The 11,318-nt window shown below is 46.4% G+C and overlaps 1 protein-coding gene across 1 annotated transcript; it reads right to left on the bottom strand.

The window, feature by feature from the left end:
• Nucleotides 1-489: 489 nt before the first annotated feature.
• LOC123166287 (probable galacturonosyltransferase 4) lies at nucleotides 490-4,722 on the bottom strand. Its single transcript, XM_044584061.1, has 8 exons — nucleotides 4,339-4,722; nucleotides 4,210-4,247; nucleotides 4,072-4,116; nucleotides 3,616-3,969; nucleotides 2,568-2,833; nucleotides 2,078-2,435; nucleotides 1,365-1,940; nucleotides 490-1,100 (listed from the first exon to the last, which is right to left on the bottom strand). Exons 1-8 carry the CDS (start codon nucleotides 4,469-4,471, stop codon nucleotides 825-827), a joined length of 2,046 nt encoding a protein of 681 aa, XP_044439996.1. The 5' UTR covers nucleotides 4,472-4,722; the 3' UTR covers nucleotides 490-824.
• Between the last annotated feature and the right edge of the window lie 6,596 nt (nucleotides 4,723-11,318).

Raw genomic sequence — 11,318 nt, 5'->3', positions numbered from 1 at the left:
ACAGTGCAGTATTTGTAGAGCAAGGTGTCTGTGTCTCGCTTGCAGATTATAAACCGGCCGCCGTAACGCTGTCGATTACTCCCAGGACTCCGTTACCCGTATTGAAGCTATCTTTACGGCCATTGATGGCCATGGTGGAGACTATGAATGTTTATGTCTGTTACAAGATCTGTTAGACAGAGCATGACAATACTAATATCGCTTAATCCATCCTACCACCCAGTAGTAGTTATCCCACATATCTTATATACTACCATATGATACTATATATACTATTTTATTATTTTAAATATGTTCATAAACTATATCTAAGATATTTCAAAGCAAGTTACATGAAAAAATTGCGTATGAGTCCATAGTTTTTGTTATATTTATGAAATTCGTACATATTTGTACGTAAAAAAGAGCATACTCAAAATATGGTACATACTATCTAAAAATTAGTATATATACTACCTAATCATTGATATATACTACATACTACACGTACATACTCTCGATTTTGACAGATACTACATACAACATAGAAAACGCAAGTGGTGGTAACTACCACTGCGTGTAGGAAACATTTGTCCTATACACACACACACACACACACACACACACACACACATATATATATATATATATACTCTACAGCACTGCTGGCTCTAGCCTCTACTGCACATTTTATTCCAAGGCCTGCTACGACTTACTTGCACTGTGATTTAGTCACCAAACCAACGCTCTAGATAATGTAGATACCAAGGAAGAGAAAACCTACGGAGCTACAAAAAAACTGAAGCCATCTCAGCAGCCTATGCACAGGATTCCGCAGCAGCAACTCATGGATGTATGTGGCACTCCCTTATGAACGCGTGATCGAAATTGACATACTTGGACCAGTAACTGCGGTATTTTGGCAACCCAACCTCAAGCCAAGGTTTCAGATTCCCGTTGTAGTGTATGACTGCAGCCTGCTCGATATCCATTGGGTTGACATTCCGCTTGTATCCTAAGCCCAAGAGATGCCATGAGCGATCGAGAGGGAAGGTGTTGTTCCAGAATGTCACCAGGCCAGCAGGGAGTGTTCCTAACTTCCATAACAGTCTATGTTCATTCTGCAGAATGAGATACATGTCCTTGGGTGAACTATATGGTAACAGCAGAACAGAATAGTGAAAACAAACTTAATGTTGAGTATGATACCACAGCTTCAACATAGTTCAATACTTGAAAAAAAAAAGGATCAATAGCAAATATATAATGCTCATACAGATAGAATGAAACGCAATTTTCTTTTAGTTGTTGTCGGAGCTCATGCGAAACATAAGGGCGAGGGCAATTTAACTTTAAACATTGTTGAAAAGCTCACGAATACTCACCTGTTCCTGCCAGTAGTGATACACAGCAGTGATATTCTGCCTTCTCCACTCAGACAAGTCAAACATGTTCATGCCATATGCCCACCCACATGCATGTCGGTCAAACTTCTTGGCTATAAGAGGGTTTGAGAAGTTGAGGTACCTATCAAACCTATGGAAAACTTCACCACAGGTTTTGACAGCAGCATTAACCCTGCCTTTGAGATCTACCGACCAAAGTGGACTTAAGTCCTGCTGGACTACAATGTCATCATCGACAAATAACACCTTGTTAAGTTTTGGGAAGATCTCAGGAAGATAAAACCTCAGATGATTGAGAATAGACAGGTACTTGGGGTTCCGGAACTTGGGATTTCTATCAGGTTTATTCTGTGGAGTACGGAAGTAGTAATTGATCATGAATTGGGACGCCAGTTGCTTCAAAACTGGACTGTAGCTCGAATTTAGCCATGTAAACTCTTCGATTTTCTGAACCTGAATAGCAGCTTTAACCGGGGGATTCGCCAAAAACCACATCCTCATTGCAGCATAATTAAGCTTATCAGTCACAATATGGAAGACATGGTCTGCTGGTTTCTGCATTTTAGGTTAAGATATTAGTACTTGGTACATGTAAAACGAATTTGAATTTTCTGAAAATGGTCACTGCACCATAAGTTTTACTTGCAGTGATTCAGAGTTATACGTGCTCCCTTATGCACCAAGCACTATACCTTAGCATGTATAAGAGTTGAGTTCACAACCACAGCGGCAGCAAGTACATTGTCAGAGAATAATGCATAGTGATGTAGTTTCGGATCTTCCAACTTGTCTTGATATGGAAAATGCTTATTGTTGGAACTGGATGTATAGTACTCATTTGTAAGCCGCAGTGCAAGACAATGAAGCCTCTTTGGCAGAGCTTTAGCTGCTACCTGTGCTGCGTAGGTAGCCTCTTGCTTGTTAGCCTCGAGCTGGTTCTCTGTCCAGTGAAGGTTTGTTTGTAGCTTATCAATAGCAGCTGCACAGTTATCATGGACTTGTTTGATCTTTGTTAATATCGATTCCATCGCTCTAATTTTTTTATGGACACTGTAAACAATAAAATTGGGTTAAATAGTTAAGAGCCAGTCACTTGCTATAAAAGAGTAACCAAACAGCAGGTACGCATCATCACTCAACACCAAGAGTGCAGAACTTTGTAATACAAAGAAAGAGAAGTACTTCTTTGGTAACTGCCTATCAATGGTTGTACCACTCAGTGCTTGCTGGATATCCCTCATCCTTCTTCGGAGATCCTTCACAAACCCATGATTGCCTCTAGAAGGTAAAAATCCAATATATATTTTCGCTCTTCTCAACTGGTCCTTGAGAACAAGTATCGTCTTATCTGAAGAAGTTGGGGAATAACTAGTATTACTACTAGTTATCATTGCACCAGACTCTTTTGACGTAGAGTCTGTAATTTGCTGAGATGATTTTTCATCATTCTGGAAAATCAAATCACTATCGGTTAAATCATTACCTAATGCCGAAAGAAAAAGTATACTGTCAGCCTGTGAAAACTAAAAGCTGCAGATTAATTCTAATAAATTACACGAAAATATCGGTATAGAAAGCTTCTCTCAAAAAGTGACTCATAATAATATTTTCCAGATTCTTTTTTTCCCTAAAATACACCACCGCTGGTTTATTATCTATTAATATGTTGAAGAAAAAAGACTGCAGAGCAACAACATCGCCTAAATGATAGGCAAGTCCACAACAGGGAGTAAACAGCAGGTTCTCTTCAATTAGTGTTTCTACAAAGAAAGCATTTGTAAGAACAAAACCAAAAGGATTCGTTGCCTCAATGAATGGAAAGGAGATAAACCTACAATTAGTTACAAGAAGGAAAGCTAACAAACATAAGAACCGCAAAGAAGTGAAACAATTAGTGCTCCCTCCGTTCCAAAATACTTGTCGTGGTTTTAGTTCAAATTTGGAGAGAGTACTTTGAGATTAGTCATGACGAAAATTTGATATTCCATCAGGCCACCAGCCCGGCAGCATAGCAGGAACTGCAAACTGAATATTGACCTAGGATGACTCTGTTAGTGACAGAATGTAATAAACCATGCCTCAATAAGCCTAGACTTAATCCAGTAATAAGGATTTTGTCTGTTCACATAATTCAGAGTTATTTATGTACAAATGTAACACCTATAAATTTTACTTGATGAGCAGGAATATATGCACAGCTCTACTCTCTGAAAAACAAAACAATCATTACCTTGTCCAAATGGGCATTTAGATCTCCAGCATTGTGCATTGCACGAACTTCGTTATCCCCTGCTGCACCAACATTGGTCAGGCCACTCTGTTTGGTGAGCTGAGCACCCTCCTCCGAAGTAATAACCATGCCATCAGCACGCTTTCTCTTACTCGTATCATGTGACGACACCTTCGCCTCTTCTACATTGCGCACTCTGCCGTCCTTGCTACCACTGGATTCACCTGACATCTCTATATTGCTTCCCATGACAACTTGCTGAACTCCACCATTCTGTCCCAGTTGAGTGCCCTGATCGCCCACATTGTTCGCTCTTGTATCCGATGCAGCCTTCGGCACAGGATCAAATGTGTCCTAGGAATATATTCAGCGCTACAAACTTCAGATGACAACCTTTCACATTCATTTCAGAAGAAGAAGAAGAAGAAATGGACGCATATCTAAGAAGAAATTCACCTGCGGCAGAGCGTTCAGGCGCTTCCCCGCCTCATTCCGGGAAATCTACGAAAAGGGAAACACGTCAGGACCGCAAAGCTTCAGTCGACCTCCGAAAGCCTTTCTGAAACATGCAGAAATTCCCAAACGCGGCCATACCAAAGTGGAGGGATCGCGACCCAAGGCGCCCCTAGTCACTGCGAAGAGCACCAAGATCAACACACGCGTCAGGGACGAGTTCAGATGGGCACTCTGTTAAGAACGAAGGGGGGAGGGCAAGAGGCGTACGGGCGGGGCCGGAGAAGGGGGAGATGGGTGCGCCGCTGTAGAGCGCGAGGGGCGCGAGCACCGAGGCGATGAGCAGCGCCAGCACCGCGTTCCGCGTCCTACATTTTCGCCGCCACCGCCGCGCCGCGGCCATGGCCGCAGTCGATCGTCTCCGGCGACGTGGTGATTAGAGCCGCCGCTTCCGAGAGACCTCCGCGGGTCAGTGCGCATTTGGGTTCAGGCCAGGCCGTCAAGATCAGGCTTGCCACGTTCCGGTGGTTCTGTTTGGGGCGGGATTTTGCTAATTCTCGCCCGAATGGCAAATTAGTTTTGTACACACCAAGGAAACTTTTATCGCATATAGTACACCATAATAAATTCTGTTTCGTAAATTATTTTTGAAACATAGAAAAAGTGTTGAACAAAGCATGGTAAATTCTGTTTGTATACCATGGCAAATTACATGAACATCACATGTAAAAGAATCAATATTTTTTGTGCCATCTTCTTCTATGTGAAACAAATGGCAACTCAGGTTGACACATAAATTTGTTAAGTTTTTCTTCTATCTGTTTTTCAAGTATTGGGATTTTTGTAGTTTCATAACTGGTATGATCGTTGATTGCATCCCCTCTTTGAGGTTGGAAATCCTAGCACATTGCTTTTTTTCTCGCCCTCTCAAAAACTGCCAAGGCAATGACTCTCCGCTTAAGCCTAGAGCGGAGCTCCAGCTCCTCAACAGAGAGGTGCCTCGAGTCTTGAGCCATGCCCAGGTGAAGAATTACTAGTAAGGCAGCATGATGCATGACCTTGGCCTTTGAGAATAGGCCCTTACTCCATCTCAAGAGTTTGGCGCCAGTGTGTTGAAGCTTGTGGTGCAATATCTTTTCCACCGCCGGGTGAACGCTAGAAGACGCAAGAACCACATACACTGTATCAAGCGCAACGGTGGATGGGTCACTGAGCACTCTCAAAAGGAGGCAATTGTCCACGACTATTTCTCCTCGACCATGGGAAAAGGCTCCACGGCGACCACAGACTTCAACTGGGAGGGGTTGGACATTGAGGCTCGTGATGATTTGGGCAACCTCGCGGACCCTTTCTCCGAGGAGGAGGTGCGTGAGGCCATCAACCAGATGCCTGGTGACAAGGCGTCCGGCCTGGATGGCTTCACCGGGCTTTTCTTCAAGAGTTGTTGGGCCATCATCAGGCATGATATTATGAAGGCCATCTTTTGCTTCGGTAACCTCCGCACGGCCAACCTTCATTGGGTCAACTCTTCCAACATTGTACTGCTCCCAAAGAAGGATGGAGCTGAAGAAATCTCTAACTACCGTCCAATTAGTCTGATTCATGCTATTCCCAAGATCATTGCAAAGGTCCTCGCCATCCGTCTTAGCCACCACATGCTCCACCTTGTCTCCAACGCGCAGAGTGCTTTCATCAAGACAATAAGCATCCATGACAATTTCATGTATGTGAGGAATCTTGCGCGGAGCCTCCACAAGTGCAAAACCCCTTTGCTTCTCTTCAAGTTGGACATTCGGAAGGCATTTGATTCAGTCAAGTGGGAGTATATCATTGACCTCCTCTGCCGTAGGGGGTTCCCGAGCATTTTTCGAGATTGGATCACCACCCTACTTTGCTCCTCATCCTCGCGGATTCTTCTTAACGGCGTCGCTGGCAGCCCCATCAACCATGGCCAGGGGCTCCAGCAGGGGGACCCTATATCCCCCTTGCTATTTGTGATCGCGATCGACCCACTCCAAAGAATTCCAGAGATGGCGGCAACTAGAGGGCTATTTCATAAAATCCGTGGCCGTGGGGTTCTTTTACGAACCTCCCTTTATGCGGACGACGCGGCGGTCTTCATGGCACCCATCAAGCGCGATATTGACCACTGTTGAGGACATGTACCTAGGGTAGGGTCGCAGGCATGACCTAAATACCCTCCCCAAGGACATCACTCTAAAGCCAGAAGCATTTGAGGGGTACCATCACCCACTCGACCAGAAACATTTCCACTCGGAGGAATCAAGATCACTCGACCGTAACAAGAAACACTCGACGGACAGAAGACCTAAAGTCACTCTACACAGCAACGGTCGAGCATTAACTCCTAGACTTAATAGCCATTTATAACACTTTATTACGGACGTTACCAGTAACGCCCCCCTCTTGATGTACCTTAAATCCCTTGTAACGTGGGCTGGCCGGGGTCCTGGCGCACTCTATATAAGCCAACCCCCCTCCACATGCACAAGGGTTCGCACCCCCTGTAACACACACGCATATAATCCAGTCGACCGCCTCCGGGCTCCTAGACGTAGGGCTGTTACTTCCTCCGAGAAGGGCCTGAACTCATAAAACTCGTGCGTACAGCTTCTCCATAGCTAGGATCTTGCCTCTACATCCCTACCCCCCATTCTACTGTCAGACTTAGAACCACGACAACCACCTCTCCAACATCCTTTGTCTTTTTGGCGATGTCATCGGTCTAGCCACCAACTTTCACAAGAGCTCGGTCATCCCAATCCGTTGTGGGCACATCAACTTGTCGGACATCCTTCAAAACCTTCCGGCGGCGCGCGGATCCTTCCCCATGAAATACTTAGGCCTCCCGCTCTCTGTGTGGCGGCTCAGGAAGGTGGACTTTCAGTTCCTGGAGGATAAGGCGGCGGCAAAGTTGGTCCCTTGGGACGGGCAAAACATCACGTCTATGGGACGCACCGCCTTGGTCAAGTCGGTGCTTGCCTCCCAAGCCATATACTTCATCACTACGCTCGTCGTCCCCACAAGCACCCTCAAAAATCTCAACAAGCTTGAGCGAGCGTTCCTTTGGGAGGGAACAGACAAGACCACCGGGGCTAAATGCAAGGTTAATTGGGACACTGTTTGCCGCCCAATTGCCAATGGGGGTCTTGGAGTGCTAAACACGGAGAAATTTGCTAGGGCACTGAGGCTTCCTTGGATTTGGTTTGAGTGGAAGGAGCCAACTAAGATGTGGGTTGGCATGGGCAAGCCGTGTGATAACGCAGACTACAACTTCTTCTATGCCTCCTCAACTATTATCGTGGGAAATGGCGCGCGCACCCCCTTTTGGGACTCTCCGTGGGTGCACAACCGCAAACCCATGGATTTGGCCCCTCTCATCTACGCGGCATCAACAAGGAAGAATTGGAAGGTGTGGGAAGCACTAAAGGATGGCGCTTGGGTTAAAAAGATCAAGATGACGTCCGATTTTTCTATAGAACACTTCAGACAATTTCTCGAGCTTTGGGCCACCATCCGGGATTTTCACCTATAGGAGGATATTGACGACGACATTGTTTGGAAGCATTCTACTAGTGGCCTCTACACGGCGGAGTCCGCCTACAAAGCGCAATTTCTCGGTCTCATTCGCTCTCCCTTGGAGCATGCAGTGTGGAAAATCTGGGCTCTACCCAAGGTCAAGTCTTTGCTTGGCTGGCCATCCAAAATAGAGTCTGGACTGCGGATTGATTGGCCAAGCGCGGTTGTCCTAACTGTGGCTCATGCCCCTTATGCATGCGTGAGAATGAATCGGTTGACCATCTCTTCTTCAAATGTCGTTTCACCATTCGCCTATGGGGCTTGGTCAAGGCATGGCTGCAACTCATTCACATTGACACCTCAACTTGGCCCATGAGGCATTCCACCTTAGACTGGTGGCTTGGGTTGACTGATGCTTCTGTCCTCAACCGGAAGGCCATGGCCTCGCTCACCATGCTCACTACATGGACGATCTGGAACGAGCGAAACGCCCGTGTATTCCGCAACATGGCCGCTCCGCCTACGGTTCTTCTCGACAACATCAAAAGGGAGGCATCATTTTGGGTCGCCGCCGGAGCTAAGAAACTAGGGTCCATCATACCGGGAGAGTGATTCTTCCGTGTATTGTTAAGGGGTGTTTGTAACACAAACTTTATTCTGTCTTAATTAATATACGTGGCAAATCTTTTGCCCGTTTTCAAAAAATAACTGGTATGGTCTGCTCGTACTGACTTGGCTTTAAAACATAATTGTTAAGTTTTTAAGTTCTAATCCATTTAAACATGACGGCGGTGTATTATACATATTATGGTAAAAAAAATTACTAATTGAAAATCAAGCCCAAATTCCAGGTTTAAGGCTTGTTAGTAGTCAACATGAAAATTGGCCACCCGCAAAAAAACATGAAAATTGGCCTTTTTTGTCCGTTTTTATGTTTTTCGCAATGATGACGTTGATTGAGGGGAGGCCCAATTAAAGTCTTGGCCAGCCTTATGAGGTCACGCTAGGAAGCTATCCTAGCGAACGAAACCGTTCGATGAATCGATCCTCCCTCACCAAATGTTCGCTCGGGAGAACCAGGAAACCTAATGTTCGACTCATATCGGTGTCCTTTACTTATGGTTTGCTCCAACCGACCTTTTCTTTCTGCCGGTGTTCTAACCAACCTTTATGTTTCAAAGGTATGCACTTTATGTGGATGACCTGTAAATTTTTGCTGCTATACTGGTCACATGCTATTTCTGCCGATCCTTGGCGCAACTATGGACAACTATTGCCAAATAAATTGGCTGGTTAAGTTTGCCACAAATAAAGATAAACCTTGTTTCGGTAAGATGGAATATGTCACTAGTCAAACACACCTTACCTCACTGGATTGGGTAATTTGACCATAATTTTGTTGTTGGTTGTTTAAGAGATAGCTAACCGCTCGTGTCAATATTTGGGGACCGACCGTGTATTTTGAGTTGGTTTTTGGTAAAGCAGTGTGTTTCTTGTATGGTTCTATTTTGTATTGTTCTTTGATCATAGGTAAAACCAGGGCAACAAAATTGGGCGACCTAAGAACTGAGCTCAGCCGGGGACTTGCGATTTCCTTTAGGCGAAACCATCGATGTGCCAGCGTTCGCTAACGTTCATTTTCTTTGATCATAGGTAAAACCAGGGCAACAAAATTGGGCGACCTAAGAACTGAGCTCAGCCGGGGACTTGCGATTTCCTTTAGGCGAAACCATCGATGCGCCAGCGTTCGCTAACGTTCATTCATCATGGGCGTGTTTGGTTGCCCGCATGCAGCCCAACCAAGCTAGTGCGGGATGTGCGCAGCCTGTTTGGTTGCCTGCGTTGTATGCGTTTTGTGGCCCGCATGGACCTTAAAGCAGGCCGCAGCCTGGCCCGGCGGAAGCTCGCGAGCCTGGCTCGATGCGGCCACGCGTCCGAGGGAGTTGCACGCCTCGGGCAGCGCGGGAGACGGAGGGGCCGTCTCATAACCCCTCCCCTCTCCTGTCACCGCCTCAGTTGCACTGTTCCCACCGCTCCCTCTCTCCCTCACCGCCCCTCCCTCTCCTCTCCTCCGATGGCTCTGCCTCGCCCACCATCGCGCCGTCCTCTGACCCCCGTCGACCAGCGCATCGCTAGCATCCAGGAGCGCTGGCTGGCCGGGCTCCAGAACTCGGGCCAGGACCTAGCGTCGGCGCTACGAGCGCCGTCCCCCATCTGCTGCCGGCCAACACGAGCACCGGCCAATGCGGTGCCGGGCGTTCCTGCTCCGCCGATTCCGGACCTTGTGGTCCTGGGCTCGGCGCCGGCACCGCCCACGGAGCCGCCGCTTCTTGGGACCCCATTGGGCAGGGGGGTTTTCTTGACCCCCGTCCAAGGGTTTTCTCCTGTCGGCGGGCCGTCCTCCTCGACCTCCGGCGTGGCGATGAGCACGGGGCCGATGCCGCAGGCCGTCGCCAGGGCCGGCTCCTCCTCTGCTCCGCCACCTCTCTCCTTCCCGCCGGGGTTTTCACCCCGGCCTCGGTTCGCTGCCACTGCGCGTGCTCCGGTGAGTCAAACCCCCTCAATGCTTGCTCGTAAATGTAGATTAGGGGTTTATTTCTTAGGCATGTGCTAGTACTTAGTGGATTCGATAGAATTAGATAGGACTCGAGTAGACCCGATTGGATGCGACCCCAATCGAATCCAATCGGACCGATTTGTTTTTGTTTCGTATAGTGTGTGTCCTAGGATAATTTTCTTCTGCTACTGCTAGTGTGTCCTATGATCTGTGTTCATACTAGTAGCTGTGTTCATGCTAGAATCCCCAATGGTAGTGTGCTTTGCTAGAATCTGTGTTCATGGTAGGGTCTTGCTAGGATCTGTGTTCATGCAAATGGCATGTTCATGTTCAAGCTAGGATCATGTTCATGTTGTTGTTCCTCTTGCTACATACATGTTCAAGCTAGGGTTTGTGTTGATTGTTATACGTGCATGTAGAAGGACCATTTTAGGACGCTGCAAAATGTGCATGGGTGCACATGGGTGCTATTGGCACTTGTTGAAGGAAATATGCGCTAGAGGCAATAATAAAGTTATTATTTATTTCCTTATATCATGATAAATGTTTATTATTCATGCTAAAATTGTATTAACCGGAAACATAATACATTTGTGAATACATAGACAAACATAGTGTCACTAGTATGCCTCTACTTGACTAGCTCGTTAATCAAAGATGGTTGAGTTTCCTAGCCATGGACATGAGTTGTCATTTGATTAATGGGATCACATCATTAGGAGAATGATGTGATTGACTTGACCCATTCCGTTAGCTTCGCACTTGATCGTTTAGTATGTTGCTATTGCTTTCTTCATGACTTATACATGTTCCTATGACTATGAGATTATGCAACTCCCGTTTACCGGAGGAACACTTTGTGTGCTACCAAACGTCACAACGTAACTGGGTGATTATAAAGGTGCTCTACAGGTGTCTCCGAAGGTACTTGTTGAGTTGGCGTATTTCGAGATTAGGATTTGTCACTCCGATTGTCGGAGAGGTATCTCTGGGCCCTCTCGGTAATGCACATCACTATAAGCCTTGCAAGCAATGTGACTAATGAGTTAGTTGCGCGATGATGCATTACGGAACGAGTAAAGAGACTTGCCGGTAACGAGATTGAACTAGGTATTGAGATACCGACGATCGAATCTCGGGCAAGTAACATACC

Source organism: Triticum aestivum, chromosome 7D (assembly GCF_018294505.1).
Source record: "Triticum aestivum cultivar Chinese Spring chromosome 7D, IWGSC CS RefSeq v2.1, whole genome shotgun sequence".
Taxonomy (NCBI): domain Eukaryota; kingdom Viridiplantae; phylum Streptophyta; class Magnoliopsida; order Poales; family Poaceae; genus Triticum; species Triticum aestivum.
Note: the sequence above shows the minus strand (reverse complement) of the source record. Positions and strands in the feature narration are given on the sequence as shown.

Bases quoted from the DNA above. Each gene is read 5' to 3' on its own strand.
- LOC123166287 (XM_044584061.1), bottom strand. From the start codon at position 4,471: ATGGCCGCGGCGCGGCGGTGGCGGCGAAAATGTAGGACGCGGAACGCG. The intron at 4,117-4,209 runs GTATGGCCGCGT...CCCTTTTCGTAG, and splicing joins GTCGCGATCCCTCCACTTTG to ATTTCCCGGAATGAGGCGGG. The intron at 2,834-3,615 runs GTAATGATTGTT...TTGATTTTCCAG, and splicing joins TAAATGCCCATTTGGACAAG to AATGATGAAAAATCATCTCA.